At 32.3% G+C, this 19,842-nt stretch overlaps 1 protein-coding gene across 1 annotated transcript in view; it reads right to left on the reverse strand.

Moving 5' to 3' along the window:
- Positions 1 to 19,842, reverse strand: part of LOC129222129 (RING finger and transmembrane domain-containing protein 2-like) — a 67,827-nt gene that overhangs the window by 15,776 nt on the left and 32,209 nt on the right. Inside the window, 5 exon segments of the mRNA XM_054856578.1 lie at positions 5,476 to 5,625; positions 7,683 to 7,700; positions 7,702 to 7,837; positions 11,182 to 11,282; positions 13,380 to 13,456. Of these exon segments, the coding sequence (XP_054712553.1) occupies positions 5,476 to 5,625; positions 7,683 to 7,700; positions 7,702 to 7,837; positions 11,182 to 11,282; positions 13,380 to 13,456 (482 nt within the window).

A 19,842-nucleotide genomic window follows, 5' to 3' on the forward strand; every position in this document is an offset into this window, starting at 1 on the left:
ACTATTCAAAATAGTTATACCTGGATGGAAACAATTAAGAACTCATGTTTAAAACTATTTTCGTCCAGAAATGTACTCGAGAGAACTCGTACTGAAACTTCACTTTGACAAACTCAACAGGTTCTAATAAAAGTGAAAGTGTTTTAGATTGTGAAAAAAAAAAAAAAATTAACAAAGGTCGGGTAACATGATAATGAGTGATAGTCTTTCAATAATGAAAAGTAATGAAAGATGTCTAATTTAAAAAATAGCTTTGATCCGACAAATTCAATTCATTTCTGGTGAAATCATTCAATGTTTTTCATAATACAATGTTTTTTTATGCTACGTAATGTGTACTACAGCCTATATAGAGCTAATATTCTAATGATCAATAGGCAATTTCATTAGTTATTTCCTTTTATATTAAATTTATCTTGACTTCAATCAGTTTGGTATGTATTCTCATTTTCCCAATTGTATTGTTTGCATCAAAAATAAAGATTGCATTAAAAATTTGAGTCAATAAAATTCATAATACACTGAAACACTTTATTACATAAAATAAGAATATTTACATGATTAGTTCATTAGTTTGCTTCCATATCATTACATTTCTTATTGTTGTCAGGTCAACAAATTAATTACAACACTATATTTCACTAGAAATCTGCTCAGATGCAATGACAAATAAATTGGTTAGAGCAATTTTTTTTGTCATTTTGAACTGAAAAACATTTGAATTGCAACAAGCAACATTTTGAATTCGATTTTGTGAACAATTGTAGGAGAAGATTGAAAACTCAAGTCCCAAATAGTCTCCTTTCTTCGAAAAAATGTAACAATAATTAAATAATATACTATTTCCATTTTAGAACAGTCTCAAATTTCATTCTATGTATTAGACTAACTTATATTGCGTAATATAGAATAACATTGCAACTGTAACGAAAACCCTTTAAAGCAGCCACCCATTTTGAACGGCCGAAATTTTGCGGAACGAAGGGGTGGCTGCTCAGAGAGGTTGCACTGTATAAGGTATATTTGCAGATACTAAGGACCTAGACGCCAAAATAAAATTTGATTAATATTGTTTGTTCAATTTATGGTTTAGGCTACTTTTACGATATCTAACACTTTCTGAGCAATTCTTAAAACAGATAGTCCATGGGACAGTCAACCATATTGTTTCATTCTACGACAATGGAATTGCAAAATGAAAAAAACAGCATAAATGAACAAGAAAATATTCCATGGTTAAAATACTAAAATATCTTGATTCGAAGTTTTATTCATAGTGTATTATACAAAAGAATCAGAGCTCAATTACCAACCAGACCAATTAGGCTGTTGGCCATGGGTCCCCAATTTTTTAGAGCCCCAAAAATACTAAAATTGTTGTAGTTTCTATTTAAGAAAATTAAGGTACTCTCCTGAATTTATCTACAGTTTTTCATGTGTACAAGTGTGGGTTGCTTTGAATAAGTGATTTAACACCTGAACACCCCTGAAACTACCACCCCTGATTCTTTATTAATGCTTTTGTTTATAAGGTTTGACTGTAGAGGACCCCCAAAAAAGTTAGTTTAGGGTCTACATTAGTCGGGCCCTGAAAATATTACATACAAAGATCCAATTCGTCACACATCACGCAAAGCGAATATATGCATTGCAAGAACTTACAAGTTGACCGTAATTCGTTGAAGCCTTGTTACTAAACTTGCTAGATATTTACTCCATGTAGTGAGTTTTTCTGAATGTAACTAGACTGCAAACTGATTATAGCAGAGCAAATATGCTGGAGGCAGTCCTTGTTTCGGAAGCCTACACTTTGATTTAGAAATGCATAAAATGGAGTTAAAACTGCATAATTTGGGTAAAACAGCTGAAATTATCTGAAAACTAGAGCTGCTAGAGAAAAACTAATTTCATATTTTGATTCAGAGCCCCAAACATATCTAAAATCAGTCCTCAAACTCTGGGCACCAAAAATACAACATTTTTTTTTGTGCTGTAAAGTAGATGCTGGGACACTTGGTGTTCCTGTCAAAGGGGTAAAATTAAGCAAACAAAATATTAACTACTTTTAAATTTATTTCTTCGTTTAAACCATTTCTTTAAATTAAAAAAAAGAAGAATACTCCCCTAAAACAACTCCCGTAGCAGACCAAAAAGGTTATTTTGTTTTGACAACCTCAATGATATAAATCAGCAAAAGTGGAAATAATTAATAATGTTTCTTCCCTCAATGATCAGTAAAAGGGGAAATTTAGGGCGAATTCATTCTGATTAGTAGATGCATCAGTTCGCACAACGCTCACGGGTCGAACGGCGCGATGACACTTCTTCCAGGCCCACTCAAAGAAAAAAATCGCGGTATCAATTGCGGTTTTTCAACAGTAGCAAATGAGTACATTAGTTAAAAGAGAAGAACGATTGAACATCTGGAACTCTTCAAATCTTCAGATACAAAAGGCTTTAGTATCTCCATGGGGGGCGTGTCTCTTCGACTCCGGCAAGGAAATGGCAACCCTCTCTGTTGGGGACGAATTTGTTCCTAAATGTCGGCTTTTGTCTCAAAACATGTTTCCGTTAGTATTTTTTTTTCTCTGCGGAGTTTACAAACCGGTCTCGAAGTGGAACTTCTTCTCCCTTTATCTATATTCTTTGGCGTAACCCCCCCCTCTCCCCTAAAGAAAAACGAATTCTTGCAGAGGACGTTCGAGGGCGCATCGGCCAGCAGGCCTTTCTGCGGCTCTGCGTGTTTCCAAAAACCTTTATGCGCCTGTGGTTTTTTTTTCGCTCTATTGATCCTGAGCGTCTTCGTTTTTTTTAACCTTTGCCCCTCGAACCTGTGCGTCTGTTTCTTTTTGTGCCCTCAAATCTGTACACCCTTCGGGTTTGGGAGTCAAGGTTGGCTCCCTCTTAGGGGACCCACTCCGCCCATGGTAGAAATATCCGTTTTTGGGTTTAAAACGTCAATTGCGAATAAAAAAAGAATCATTCATCGACTTTTTTTCGAAAAGGTCTATAAACCTTCCAGGCACTAACCTAGGCAAACTAAAAATTTTAACGAAATCGGTCAGGTATTTTCTGAGTTTACCCCGGACATATGAATTTGGAGTTTGCGTTTTATTTATATAAAGAAGATACTAATGCTGAATTCTAGGCATGATTTAATTTCATTCGAAATCTCAATTATATGTGTGATCGTAACTTTAGTAAATATAAATAATTTGGGAAGGTTTGCGACTAAAGATCTGTGATGCGATTCATGATACGGTGCTTCAAGATTTTTTTTTTTAAATATATATTTGTTTTATTTTATTAATTTATTTTTAACGTGCACATTTTTTCGGACATGGTGCTCATAGAAGTTAAGCCGATACTTTGATTTTTCATCGAGAAGTACAATCGACAACAAATTGTGGTAAAAAAGAAAAAGATCGTTTTGATGATTTTTTAAATATTTTAGGGGGGGGGGGGGGGGAGTTCCACCTTGAAGGTCCCACCCTGCGACAAATGTTCATGTTTTTAAACTTTTCTTTTCTCTATGCCCCCTCCCACTCAAAATAATAACAACGGTTTTAAAACAGTCAAAAACAGAAAAAATTGGGAGGGGGAGGAAGTATCACTATCACCAAAACTCCAAAATGGGATGGGTAGGGGGAAACGGTGGTCATATTTGGATTCAAGGGGTTATTTTATGTAATGACATTTCATAAAACATTTTACAGAACAAACAGACTGATACAATCAACATTGATAGTGCTGTTAAAGATTTTCCATTGATGAAAAGTAGAAAATTAATAGTTTAGGTTAAGAAAAAAATTTTCAAGTATAAATATGTGTATCTCTCGGGTAATTTATGATCATATTTTTGTTTCTTTTTCTTTTCAATAAGAGGTTTCAGAATTACTACCAGTATATACAGTTTTTGATCATGTTTTAAATGTTTTAATTTAAGAAAAATATTATCGCTCATAATGCTACAATTTTTGAAATACTTTTAACAACAATATTTCCTGTTTGACGTAATATTATATTAAAATGTAAAACGTATTTTGGATAATAAAATCCTGTTTTCGTTCTATAAAATGTTAAAAATGTCTTTTTTTTGGGGGGGGGGGGGACGGCATTCAGCAAAGGAATTTAAGAGGGGCGGCAAATTTGGTGCCTGCCCCGGGCAGCAGAAACCTACGCTACGCCGCTGAGTATCCAAGCTTACTTGGCACTCTTTATCAATCCATTGAAGGATGAAAGGCTGAATTGACCAAGCACAACCTGGGAATTGAACCCAGATCTGTGACGTGGAAGCGCTACAAATAGACTACTGGGCTTCATTAACATCACAATAGCATTTCCAATAAGTGCTATGTTTTTTTTTGGTATTTATTCATTAAAAATACATATGTATGTAAATTGGAATCTTAGTATTTTGAGTGATTATCACAAGTCTAATAAAATACATTGCATTTATAGCCATTAGATTCTATACAAAAATTTTAGATTTTTACTTAATATTTCCAGAACTAAAAACCTGACTTCTGGAATCTGTCACCATCCTAAACATCCTTTCAAAACAATTCAGATCAATTTTCATTAAGTCTTCACACAGCAAAGACAACTTGGAAAAATGTATATTAAGCTTTACAAATGGTTTCGGTTCTAGAATTATCTCAAATGTAACTAGCTTGAAATTTTCCATGTGAAAATGTGATGAACATGTAAATCATCTACAAATAATAAAATGTAAGGGGTAAAAATATGAGGAAATGGTCAACAAAATGTTGTTGGCATCAAAGTGGAGTCATAAAAAATAAATAAATAAATAAATAAAAGCGAGTTTTACAGAAATAGATGCAATTGGATTTTAAATGCATAAAAAAAAAACAATAGTTGTGTACAGTGAACTCCAGATTATCTGCGGAATTGAGTAGCACAAGTACCGTGGATAAACCGCAAAAAGGCTAAAATGAGGGACTAATAAGGGAAAAATTTTTGTTCCCCAAAAACTTGGCTGTATTGATGTCTATAATACTTTCTACAAACAGTGAAAATATATACAATACAGGTAAAAATGCTTTGTATTTTTACCCAACAGAACTTAACATCAATAAAGAACAAGTGTATGTACAATGAAGAAAGCACAATAAATATATAACATAAGCAAATAAATAAATAAAATAAAAACTGGGGTTTAAATTTACAATTTTTTGACAAAAAAAAAAAAAAAAAAAAAAAAAACAGCCATTGGTGTTTTTTTTTTTTTTGATATGAAAATACATGTTCCTGATTGTTATATGACTCACGGATAATCACGAGTTTACTGTACCAACTAAAAAGAGAGACTTAATTCAAAAATGTTGGCAGGTTTTGAAAACTGTTTAACAATTCTGTTTGGTAACTTTCTGGTGTTTTGATTGATATTATAAATCTGGGTTTTGAATTTTTTAATCAAGATAAGTTATGAAAGAAAACTATTTGTTTGCTTACCTTGAAAACCAAATAGGCTGCAGAGAGAATGACACCAAACACCTTGCTTGGACCAGAATAAGATTCTGAAAAGAAGTACAGCCAATGCTGCATTGGGGCTATTGTGCGATAAAGCTGAGAAGTACGTTCCAAGAATAAGTAATACTTTCCCTAAAAGGCAAATTTTCATTTAATAGGCTTTAAATTTTTGCTTTTTCAACATCATAGACAGTATATGTTACAAATCAAAACGCAATTTTAACAGTAAATAAAATGTGAAAAAACCTGAACTCGTTCATACAGCAAAACACAGCTAGCTACACTTCTGACCAGATTTCATCCTTTTAACCCTGAAAACACTAACAAATTGAAACATTCAGCAAATTTTGTCATGTAACTTTTGAGTCTCTAAGACTGACACAAAGGAACTTTTTTCTTTTCCTTTTTTATAGATTAACCATGGAGTAATATGTATGTGCATAATAAAGCTTTTTCCACACCTGTAATACATGTATTTTGAGCACTTTCTACTAGGTCATAAATAAGAAACATCCTTTCACACATTCTATTGCAGTTCTTTTGCTATATAAATATGTGAAACTGAAAAAAAAAAAAAAAAAATGTATGGCAAGTTATATTTTTTTTATTGTGATTTTTACCAGACAAATGTTTTAGAATGAAAGTTTTCAATGTTTAATACTATGCATAAAGCTAAAGCAAATACTGATCCTTTATTTTTTGACTTGACAGCATAATCAATAGCTACAATAACTAAGAGAAATTAAAGAATCAGATAAATATTTAAGGAAGTTGTTCAAAGTTTTAAACAGTATTTTTATTCAGGGCTTACATAAATATGTGTTAGGATGATCCTTGTTTTTCGAGCGTACCCCCTCCATTTTTTTTTTAAACAATTGGTCTAAAACTAACACCAGGAAAAAATTGGGGTCATTCCCACAATTTAAAATGATACTGCAAAAGCTGTTAATCTGAACATATTAAAAAAAAATTCTGATTTTCTTCAAATTTAAAAGACGAAGAAAATACGATTTTGTAAACCATAATAAACTAAATTATATAACAAATATACATTAAACCTAAGATTTAATTTAACCGCATGCATATATGTTTCATAACAATGCAGTGCTGCAATAACAGTGCAGTGTTCTTGACATTTTGCTACTAGTATATTGCATGTAGTTCCTCTTGCCATTCTGTGGGACAACAACAAGCAGGAGTGGCATGCCCCTGGTAATGTTATAATAACTTATTTTGTGGTTAACAGGCATACATAAATCAGCGTTATTAAATGCATTTCAAATACTTTTACAGGCAAATAATAAAGTTAATTAAAACAATCTAAAACTACCAATTATACAATAACAAAAATAAAGAAAAAAATAAATAAATTCGTGAAATAAAAAAATAAAATGACCAGATAAAAGGTTGCGAAGACTGAAATAGTTTTAACTTAGTTATTTCCACTATCCCACTTTGTGGCATGTGTAATTATTGAAATTTTTTAAAATCATTTTTACCAGCAAACTTTCTAACAAACCCAAAAAGGGAAAAAATACGGAGTTATATTTATATTTAAAAAAAATAATAATATTTTTGATTACTCTAACATATATACAAGGTAAAACACCAGTAGTGGCAAGTGCTTCAGTAGTGGCCACTTCAAATTTACTTTTGTACTTTGAAGAAAGAAATGAACAATAATAATGTGATTTTTCGTTACTTACTTCATGTCACTATCATATTGAATCAATTTTATTCAACAGTTTTCTGAATCTGTCTTAAGTAATGTGATTTCTTCGGATGGAAGAATGTCAGATGGCCACTACTGAAATTTTCAGATTTTGGAGTAGCCACTGCTGGACCAAATTTGAGGTTTGAGAAAAAATTAAACAAATTCAAATTCTGGCATTTTTAGAAATTGGGAAGATTTAGAAAGCATTGGGCTACAGGCTCACTGAGTTTCAAGAGGGGCAATTAATAATGTAGATCTAGTTTAAAAATTTACTTCACTGTGGCCACTACAAGTGCGCTTGAAACCTTGAAGTGACCAATACCTTATATAGCCAACATGTGGTGTTTTACCTTATATTCTTATTTTAGGGCATTTTAAACACAATAGCATGCAATTAGCAAACCCCCAAAGTACAAATGTCATAAATTGTTACATTTAGTTAAAAGAAAGATCATTTTGGCATGTAAGATCTTACCTTCTTTTGGTATGCCAATCAATCTTGCTGGAAGTGCAACAAAGACAAGTTTGAATAGAATTGTGATTAACCTCAACACAAAGTCGGTCACAGAGACTATCCACAAAACATCCCATAAATCGATCGGAGATGAATAAGGTGGAACAAAAACCAATCTGTAAGAAATGATTAAAACACTTTGAAGAATTTCCTATAAAGTTCACTACTACAAAACTTATTTTCAATAAAATAACTTTGAGGAATTTTCAATAAAGTTCACTCAGCAAAACTTTTCTATTAAGAAAAAACAAAATGCAATATTTAATTGAAAAACCTATTTTTTTACTAGCATTATACCAGATTATTTACCCTTACTTCCATGATTCTAAAGTAAGTTTCATTGATATTGGGGAACGTTAGATAACAAATAACACCCAAAACACAAAATAAGGCACTTTTGATCCTTTCAATAGGAGAGTAAGTACAAGGTGACCAAGTGACCATGTGTACTGTTTTAAATATGACTGTTCTGTTTTCTAGCAGTCTGTCTTGTTATCAGTGCACATAAATGCAGAACGCTGAAATGTCCCATTTTCTGGTGTGACAGGATGAACACTAGTACTGTTTCATCCAAACTTATCATACGTGTCAACATTCCAAGGACAAAAAAAAACACCTAGTAGCTTTTTCACTATTAATCTAAGTACTACCGTATTGAAGTCTTTTATATGCATAAAATAATTAATTGAAGCATGAAACGGAAGAAAAAATGTTGAATCAATGCTTAGTATAAAGTTGAAACTTTTTTTTGGATCAAACTTAATAAGCATTATTAACGTTGCTAGATTTTGATATACTAAAGTTTGGTGTAAAGCATGAAGCTTTTAAAGCGATAGAGTACATATGTCCGGACAATCTTTACAAAAATATTTTTATAGGTTCTTTTCAACAAATTAGCTAAATAAAGGGATATTTCTAATGATTTATCAATTCTTGTAGATTTTTAATATACCTCAGGAGAACAAGAAAGACGTTCAAAATCCAGGAAACTATTAGCAAAACCAATACAGCTGGCAAGTAGGAATTATTTAAACATTTTCAAAATAATTATTTAAACCATACAAACTTAAAAAAATATTGAATATGTCTTATGCTTGTCTGACAATAATTCACTGGTAGAAAAATATTTTTGCTTATGAATAGTTTATGAACTAGCGAACAAGTTGCAAATTACAGTTCTTAAAGGAATGTTGATTGCAAAAATAAACTGAATGAAACTCGGCAAAGAATTTCATTTTTATTTAAACCAGCAGTAAATATGTTCAAACTTGAGCCGTTACAAAATATTTTATTACATCAATAATATATTTTGTATATAATAAGTAAAATATACAGCAATTCTTCCCTTTTTGATATTCATTTCTGCGTAATTAGCATACACTGTAAAAAATATGCATCTTTAGACGAAAACAGATCAAAGGAGCTTTGTGCTAAAATCTGGATGAAATAAAAAAAGCAATGTAAATAAACCACAAATGGACAAGAAAACAAATGACAGTTAAGTATGCATCATATCATTATAATAGATTGTATTTTTAATGAAGCATGTATGCAAGTAAAACGTATCAGATCATTAGAAAAAATGTAGAAAATAAAATATTTTGTGGTATGGTATTGAGATATCTGTGCTCGCAAACAGTATCTAGGCATTATGATGAGGCCTAGTATAAGTTTCTAAACATCAAAATAAACAACATGGATGACAATTTTTTTTAGACTCAAACATACCATAGATCCAAACGCCATAAAACCTGTAAAGTTGACCACCTGTCTAAATTGACCGCTATTTTCAGGAACAGAATTAGATCTATATCATATAATTCAACCTCTATAAGTTGACCACTAAAGCAGTGCATCGCAAGTGGTGAACTTCACTGTATTTGTTTTTTTAAATGTTTGAATAGAAAAGCTGCATGTTTCCAATATCATATTTAAAATGATCTATAAAATAAACAAAAGAAAATGATTTTTTAAAGACAAAAATGCTGATAGGAATTGATAATCAGTTCAGCCTCTGAAGTATGTGTGAAGATTATTTTGTCCAGACATTTCCCTCTTTAAACAATTTCAAGAATATAAGGGATTTACAGATATAGAGAGGGAGGGGGCATAAGTGTGTATCATGAATTTCATTTGATGTTGTTGCAATGCCAGTAAAGGATAGAAAGATAGAAAAAATCAATATGTAAATCAATACCGATAAATAAGAAAACCAAAGCTCAGAAGAGTATATAAAGAATTTTTAGACCTCTAATATTCTGCTGTTACTGCAAGGCATTAGATTTACGTCACCATGGGCAATTCATCATGTCTGATGGTGTCATGGATGGTGGTTTTATAATGTCTTAAGTTTTTGGTGTTCAAATCTCAGTGTAAACTAACTTCAATTGATGAACAAGGATTACATAACAAGTGCATTTTTATACTTCCTATATTAGAGGAAAACTTGGGTTTCACCACAAGTTTCTTGCTTTTCTCACAGTAACCTGTCACTGAAATTGTGACTTGAGAATTCTTATCAAATATCGTGCCATTTCAGAATCTGTGTCACTTAATTTTCTAACCATTCTTTGTCAGGACTCATTTCGTGAGGGTGAATGTTATGCAGAAGGAAGTTTCTGCTTTAAAAATGTAGAATTCACTCTTAAAAAATCACATTTGATTTAAATTTCACTAAGAATAAGAACTTGCAAGATTTGTTGATAGAGTATTTTAATTGTTAAAACTTCAGGCAAGATGTATCTTGAATGTAATCCAGACTTGTGGGAGTTAAGAGATGATTATAAAGAGGTAATTATATTCCTCAGAGTGGTAAGAGATGATGCCGATTAAAAATCTGCTGTGGAGTACAAAAATCATCAAGACTGAAAGGGGCGGGGGGGGGGGGATGTATTTCACGGTATCTGTGCCTTTGTAAAGATTTGTATGTTTCTTTGTTAGAACACATTTTTTGTAAATTTGAAACCTTCACCTCTAAAACTAGACCCATCATTCTCTTCCCTCAAAAGCACATAAAATTTTTTAAACCAAATATCAAGTTACATAATTTTTATATTTCTAAAACTGGCTTAAACCCTTAGTGAAGTCAACTGCACTTAAAAATGTTTCTTTTAACAAAAATATAACTTCAATCAGAAAATTCTTCCTTTATGTATCGTGCAGCTTATTCATAATTTAGGCATTCTAAGAAAAAATATACCTTTGTATAGAAGGTCTTTTAGGAAGGTCAGCTGGGGTTAATTGCCCCCATTCCCCCCAGCTTTAAAAACTTGTTTTTATTATGCACAAGTGGGCATGGTTTTCATTGTATTCCGATAAAATGTGCGTTGAGTATATATATATATATATATATATATATATATGTATATATATATATATACATGCACACACCCTTTGCCCCCCTCCCCCGGGAAAACTTTGAAATGATGGGCTTATAATGAAAATTATATGTCACACTTACGCATAAGCTAAATTGTGATCAGCTAAAATTGTATAAATAACCAATATTGACATCACAAGGTTTACAAACACAAGCAGCAGACTCCTAATTCGGCGTTTACCCTAAAGAGAGGAAAATTCAAATTAACATTACACAGAAATTCAATTGCAAAAAACAGCATAACACTTAGACTTAAATAAACATGTATCATTTTAGTTTAATCAAGTTATTCCTAATTTCTTGATATGAAAGTATTAGCAAAAATTTTCAAGAACTAAGAAAATATAAATAAATAAATAAAACTAAATAATTTTAGTAATTACAAAACTTGCCTCTAAACTATTTCATGTAACCTTTTCCTTTCCATTCACGAAAACATTTTAAGAGAAGAAAAAGAGGGGGGGGGGGGGGGGTAGAAGCACTCTTACACATGAAAAGATCCTCAAAAGCATTAACCCAAGTTTGTTGCATAAACCTAAATGAACAGCCGCATATCTAAAGAGGGATAATTGGGAATGTAACCCCTCTGAAATTCAGGAACATTTTTTTTTTTTTGGTTACAGAAAAAGACTAAAGCTAACCATACTCCATTCCAAAATTTAAATATACCCCCCCTCCCCCCAAAAAAAAATATATAACTATGCCACAGCCAGTCACGAGTATTTGTTAATGATAAATTTTGGTACATTTAAGTATTGTTTCAATACGAAAATACAAAGCGAAAATATATAATTGAACTGCAATATAATTGTTCGTGCTCCAATATAAAATTGCCTAACTAAACATAAGTAAAAGGCTAAAATACAAATAAAGTTCCACCTATTTGTTACATAAGAAACAAATGGCTTAGCTAAGGCTTTTGACGTTGATTCCAATTAACGTCAAAAGAGCATATATTTTTCATCCCCAAGCTATCAAGATGCCAAAAGTAATATGAAAGTGCTAAAATATTAAAGTTTCATAAATTCTACAAATTAAAGTGAAAAAACTATGAACATTAGAAATTTTTTTAGATATTGGGTAAAATTTTAGACCACATTAAGCAGGGTGTCAATAATTTATATCAATTGATTAAAATCTGTGATTTTTTTCAATTATTGATTCAAAATAATTTTTTAACTAACAACGTTTTATTTTCTTTTACTTTTCGGCAAAAAAAAAAAAACTGTGCAATTGATTATTTATTGGAATTATAAGCTAATTTTATTGCATCATAACAATAAATTTATGTATCAAACATATGGAAAATCGGTTAATTTTCATTTATTTCGGCTACGCAGACTTTTTTTTAAAAAGTGGACAAAATAACAACCCTGATATTAAGTCACTAAGATAGCTTGAAATATTTTTTTGACTGAAAAAAGTACAGTATATTTTCGATATCTGAAAAACTTTGATATGACGAAAAAAAATTTCCCCTTGCTTTTGCATACTCATCTAATGTTATTTTTCTCTCTTATTTCGAAGAGTTTTTAATTAAAACCTCTTTAGTGTTGAATATTTTTTGAAGTCAAATATAATGTTGGGAAAACTGCAGAAAATTCTCTCAAAGCAACTCGAGAATGTTCCCAAAAAGTTATCTGACCCTGCACTATTTCTCTGACGGGTTACAATAAGAATGATTCAAAGAAGCTTCTCTTCTGTCACTTTGGTTCTAGAGCCCGGGACTGTCAGAAAATGTAAATCCTGAGAAGCCCAAAAAACCTATTTAAAACTTTTCGCCCAATTCTCACCCCATTTTGTTGGACCTTTTGACTGTCTTTCCATCTCTGTAAAAAAGGGAGACGAATGGAAAACCCCTTTAGAGACATAGAATGGTGCAATCAATTGTCCAACTTCTTCTGTTCCGGGGCGCTCAAAGCTCGTTTGAAACCTTAACTTAGGAATCTAAATTTTTGATAAGTTTAGTTGTGGTAAAACACTACATTTTGCTACTTCACTAAAGCATTCTGTTTTATTCTTTATTATTTTTGGCTCATTTTAAAAATCAAAATTTTGTTATTGTATTAAAACTTTGTTTCAACTTTTATTATATGTTTTCACTTATTTTTAAATATTGTGACTAATTTATAGTTTATTATATTATTTTATTATGATTATGACCTTGTTACCTCAAAAACTTGATATCTCCAATTTTTTTTACCGTCCCTTTGACTTTGTGATATCGAGAGTATACTGTACTTGTTTACACCTAGGTGAAAACATATATAGATGCTCACCTGCTTTGCTACTTCTCGTTTCACAACTGTGTTGGCATGAAAAAAAGTAATGAAGAGTCCAAGGTTTACTAATATACCTGTAGAAATAAAAGTTGACAATTAATACAAGAAATAAGTTTGTACAATTGAAAGGATTTGGTCGGGAAAGGTATTTAATGTGCAAATTCAATGTAATTTCAAGACAAATTGAACAATTACAAAGTATATATGCAACAGTCTGATAGTTGCATATATCCTTTGTAATTGCCAATACATGTGCCGCACATTATAGCTGCTTCTCAGGGAAAAAGAAATGAAGAAATCTGGTATGACCAGCACAAAGACAGGTGTTAAATCCCTTGCATATATTAAAGTAGAGGGCGCGTTGGCAGTGTGCGTCAAGTAGGTGCGCACACGTGCCCCTATGTCATAAAAACTTATTTTGATTAGTTAGTTGTTAGTTTTTGTTGGTTGTTGTCAGTTGTATTTTCTGTTAATGGTTAGGGCGGTGTTTTCAGTTTCTTTAGTTCATAGTATGATTTTATATTTACACGTTTTTAATAAATGTATTGTATTGTTCGAAATGAGTTTATTGCCTATTGAAATACAGTCCACATAACCTACACAAGAGCATCATACAGTTTGGTCCGTGCGACCAGGATTGAATTACATTGGAACTGAATTGTGTTTCAGTTGTGATCTGTTTTTGAAATTTGAAAGAAATTGGAAATTTGCAATGACGGAACCTGCAACGAAAGTTTCTGATTTAACAATACTGAATAGAAAACGAGGAGCCATCAAAGGCCAAATTACTAGGATTGAAAATTGTGTCAATGCTGAAACTCCGCCCGATTCGAAAGTGTTAGAATTGAAATTGTCTTCATTGAACAACTTGAAGGAAAAGATAAATTCCTTACGAAATGAAAGTTTTTGTAGTCTTCCAAATGACAAAGACGTGGAAGATTTTGAAGGAACCTTAACAGAGGTCGAAGATTATCTAGAAGAAACTGAAGTAAGTATCTTCAATTTGTTAAAGATTCAAAATACTTCAAGTAGTAAGGCTGAAAAAGTTAATAGCGAATCAATCGCAAATGCTAAAATCAAGCTACCAAGTATTTCATTACCGCATTTTTCGGGGAAATATACCGAATGGTTAACATTTAAATCGCAGTTTATTACTTTAATTGATAGTAGTAAACAACTGTCGGATTCCCAAAAACTGTTTTATTTGCAGTTGGCGTTGACAGGAACGGCGAAACAACTGTAAAATATTGATGATTCATATTCTTCTCTGTTTGAAGCATTAAAAAATAGATATGAAAATAAAAGATTGATTGTTCAAAGTCATATATCTGAAATATTAAATGCAAACAAATTAAAGTGTGAAAATCCTAAGGATTTGCGTTATTTAACGGATAATTTGCTTAATAAATTAAGAGCTTTAAAACAATTAGATTTGAATATGAATACTTTATCAGAAGCAATTTTAATGAATGTTATGCTGCAACGGCTTGATGAAGAATCAAGAAAGGTATTTGAAATGTCTTTGGATTGTAATGATCTGCCAAATTGGGAAAAATTCATTGAGTTTTTATTGAAACGTATTCAAGCGCTAGAGAATGTTCAACGTAGTGTTCCCGTTGCAAAATTTAAACAAGAATGTATACCTAAACAAAAAAGTTTCGTATTGCAAAATAACAATGTTGTTTGTCCTGTATGTAATGAGAATCATTTAACTTATAAATGTAAGAAATTTCTAGATTTACCTGTCCAAGAAAGAATAAATTTAGTTCGTAAATTGCAATTATGCTTTAATTGTTTAAGTAAACATAGAAGGTCAGAATGTTCTAGGTTAGATTATAAATGCCGAATTTGTTCGAACTCTCACCATTCTATGCTTCACGGAGCTAATTTCGCAAAGGTAGATTTTGATAAAAGTAAGAATCCCAAAACGTTTGTGAATAATTCCCGACATAACGTAAATTCGCATTCAGAGCAATTTAGTACAGTAAAGGCATTAGAATCCGAGGAACAGGTTTCGAATGAAGAAAATAAAATCGGTGCATGCGGGAATAGTAGTCGAGATTCGCAGAATTGTTTTACTCAATGGGGAAGTCAGTCAAATGTTCTGTTGTCGACTGCAGTTATTTATGCGAAAACTGCAGACGATTCCTTTTTGCCCTTTCTTACAATTTTAGACACAGGATCTGAAATTTGTGCCTGCACACAGGAAGTTGCAGACTTGATAAAATTAAAGAGTCGGGCGGTTAACTTTTTAATTACGGGATTGAATGGAGCGGGTTTAAAAGTTAAAAAAGAAATAAATGTGATTATTTCAAATAAAAGTAAGAGCTTTCAGAAAACTATTAAAATGCTGGTAATACCCAAAATTACGAATTTGACCCCATCCAAACATCTTGATATTTCCAACCTTAAACTTCCACAGCATTTAATGTATGCTAATCCTAACTTTTTCAAACCGCAGCGCGCTCAAGTTTTGTTGGGTGGCAATGTATTTTATGAGTTATTGCGAACGGGACAAATTAAAGTGAAAGACAGTTCGGTAATTTTGCAGAATTCAGTATTCGGCTGGATTGCTACGGGAACACTTAACTATAGGGAAAACAGAAATTTTAAATGTTATGTAGTAGAGGATAAAACTGAAGCAGCTTTAAAGCAATTTTGGACTCTTGAATCTTTCGGCATTAAAGACGATTCAAAACGCTCAGATGAAGACGCCGCTTTAGAAGTTTTTAATAAAACGGTACGCTATAACAACGAACGATATGAAGTTAGTTTTCCTTGGAAGAAAAATTGGAAGGAATTAAATGACAATTTTGAGGTAGCAGAAAGGCGGTTTCAAGATTTAGTCAAGAAAATGAAACGCGATAAGACTTTGTATATTCAATACAGTGAAATTTTGAAAGAATATTTAGCGAACGGAATAATTGAAGAAGTCAAGGAACCTGAAAAACGCATTGATAGACCTGTTTTTTCTCTTCCTCACCCTGCAGTATTCAAGCAACAAAGTGTTTATACTAAATGTAGGATAGTTTTTGATGCTAGTTCAAACGACGTTGGACAACTGTCACTAAATGACTGTCTTTGGTCTGGTATACATTTGAACCTGCATATTTTTCAACTGTTGATTTACTTTAGAATTAACAAGATTGCCATGTTATCGGATATAGAGCGTGCGTTTTTGCAAATATCTCTAAACGAGTTTGATAGAGATGTGGTTAGATTCCTTTTTGTTAAACATGATCCTAATAAGAATGACAATGTAGAAGTAGTAGTTTATCGTTTTTTACGTCTGACATTCGGAATAAATGTGAGCCCTTTTTTGCTGTCTGCAACCATTAAAGAACACATCAAAAAGTATGAAGAAGCCTATCCCGTTACTACTGAAGTACTCAATACCTGTTTTTACGTTGATGACCTTGTTACTGGTGCAGACAATATAAAGGATGCTTTAAAAATTTCTATTGAAGCAAATAACATAATGAAAAAAGCTAGTATGAATCTCCGCAAATGGATTTCGAATGATGAAGTGTTGATGAAAATGTGGGAAGAACGAGAATTTACTATTTTACCGAGTAATTTCTCAAATAACTGTAACGAACCAAGTAAGGTTCTCGGACTGCCGTGGGACATTAAGGAAGATACTTTCGCTATAGAAGTAAAGGATTTGCTTGAATTTATCAAGACCCGAAAGAATACAAAACGATTTGTGCTGCAAGTAGCTGGTAGAATATTCGATCCTCTGGGATTTGTGACACCATACACCATCAGAATTAAGTGCCTGTTTCAAGAATTATGGATTCGAAAAATTTCCTGGGACGCTGAGCTGCCAGATGACATTTTAAAAATCTGGAATCGCTGGTGCTTTGAACTTCCTACATTGTTAAAACTCCAAATTCCCAGAAACGTCCTTGATTGTGCAGAACTTTCAAGTTGTGACATAGAACTGCATACCTTTTCGGACGCCAGTCCTAAAGCTTACGGTGCCGTCGTGTTTTTACTGATAAGATCTGATGACAAAGTAATTGTGAACTTTCTTACATATAAAAGCCGTGTGGCTCCGTTAAAAAAGATTACTCTTCCAAGAATGGAGTTGCTAGGAGCTTTACTTGCTGCTAGATTAGCAAATGAAGTTGCAAATGTGTTGAAGCGGAAAATATCCCCTCCTATGTACTTTTGGACAGATTCTCAAATAGCACTATACTGGATAAGAGGTTCAGCTTTGAAGTGGAAAACCTTCGTCTGCAATCGTGTGAAAGAAATTCAGGAACTTACAGATCCCGATAAATGGTTCTTTTGCGTAAGTCGTGACAACCCATCTGATGCTTTGACGAGAGGTATCAGTATCGATCAGCTGTTAGAAAACACAGTTTGGTGGTATGGCCCTACATTTCTGAAATCCGTAAACATTTATTCTACTGATCATCTTTCAGTGGTTCCCGAAGAGGGAGCAATCAATAAAGAACTAAAACCGAACTTAAAACCTGAACCAAATGAACATTTAATGAACTTGATTGCGAGAAATGAAAATTCTGTTTTTGATTGCATACTTAATAAGTCAAATAATTATATGAAACTTATTCGTATTGTAAGTTTTCTTTTTAGGTTTATTCATAATTGTAAAAATCCAAAGTCCAAGAAAATAGGTCCTTTGTCAACTGATGAATCTGCTAATGCAGAAAATTGGTTAATACGTTCTCTCCAGGAAGGTGAGTTTTCTGATGAGTTTAAAAGGTTAACAAATGGTAAACAAGTTCAGAGCAGAAGTAAACTTTCCTCTTTAAATGTGTTTTTAGATAAAAATAATGTAATGAGAGTAGGGGGGAGACTATCCCATGCAGATTTATCTTATGCAACCAAACATCCTATGGTTTTACCTGCAAAACATCCCTTAACAAGAATAATTTTAAGAAACGTTCACCTTAAATATTTGCACGTAGGTCCCCAAGTTCTTTTACATCAAGTTAGGCAAAAATTTTGGCCGCTAAATGGCAGAAATAGTTGTAGGAAAATTGTTCGTAACTGTGTGATCTGTTTCAAAAACAGACCTGTTACTGTTAGTCAAATCATGGCTGAATTGCCTAAAGACCGGGTAAATCCTAGTTATCCCTTTTTTGTCACTGGGATTGATTTTTGTGGTCCTTTCTTTATCAAATTTAAAAATCAAAGGAAGGGTGTATTAAATAAAGTGCATGTTGTTTATGTTTGTCTCAGTACTAAAGCAATACACCTGGACTTTGTAACTGATATGACTACACAGGCTTTTATAGCAAGTTTGAAACGTTTTTTCGGCAGGCGAGGAAAATGTTCAAAAATCATTACTGATAATGCTAAAACGTTCGTTGGGGCCAATATCAAAATCATGCGATTACAAAAAATTGTTAGAATTCCGGATGAAATTTTGTCAAGTTATTTTCTAACAGAAGGTATTCAGTGGAATTTCATTCCTCCAAGATCGCCCAATTTTGGTGGCATTTGGGAGGCTGGGGTGAAATTGTTCAAATTTCATTTAAAAAGAGTGATTGGCAGTCAAAATTTAACTTTAGAAGAATTTATTACAATTTTGTCAGAAATCGAAGGTGTTTTAAATTCCCGGCCTCTCATACCAATGTCATCAGAAATGGACAATTTTGAAATATTAACACCAGGTCACTTTCTTATTGGCAGACCTATCACTACCCTTAGTGGACCACAATTGATTGATGTTAAGGAAAACACCCTTTCTAAGTGGCAAAGGATTACCAAATTTAGTCAACAAATTTGGAAGTTATGGAAAAGGGATTACTTAACCCATTTACAACAGAGAAATAAATGGAAATTTAGCAAAAATGATGTTAAAACAGGGACTCTTGTTTTCATTCGAGAAGAAAACTTGCCATCGACAAAATGGTGTGTTGGCAGAATCATTGAGACGAACATTGGTCGTGATAATAGAGTTCGAGTAGTAAAATTATGTTTGCCAAGTGGAAGCACACTAATAAGAAATGTTAGAGATGTTTGCATTCTTCCAGTTGAAGAAACTGTTTAATTTTTATATATAGTTTTGGAACTAGGATGTTTACTATTTTTGTGCTTGAATAAGTAATGTATTATTTGTTCTGTTATCAACTGTTATTTTGAACTTTATTTGTTTTGAATGTTATATTGAAATAGTAATTTCAATCGCGGGGGAGTGTTAAATCCCTTGCATATATTAAAGTAGAGGGCGCGTTGGCAGTGTGCGTCAAGTAGGTGCGCACACGTGCTCCTATGTCATAAAAACTTATTTTGATTAGTTAGTTGTTAGTTTTTGTTGGTTGTTGTCAGTTGTATTTTCTGTTGATGGTTAGGGCAGTGTTTTCAGTTTCTTTAGTTCATAGTATGATTTTATATTTACACGTTTTTAATAAATGTATTGTATTGTTCGAAATGAGTTTATTGCCTATTGAAATACAGTCCACATAACCTACACAAGAGCATCGTA

The sequence above is a fragment of the Uloborus diversus genome, chromosome 5 (genome assembly GCF_026930045.1).
Source record: "Uloborus diversus isolate 005 chromosome 5, Udiv.v.3.1, whole genome shotgun sequence".
In the NCBI taxonomy this organism is placed as follows: Eukaryota; Metazoa; Arthropoda; class Arachnida; order Araneae; family Uloboridae; genus Uloborus; species Uloborus diversus.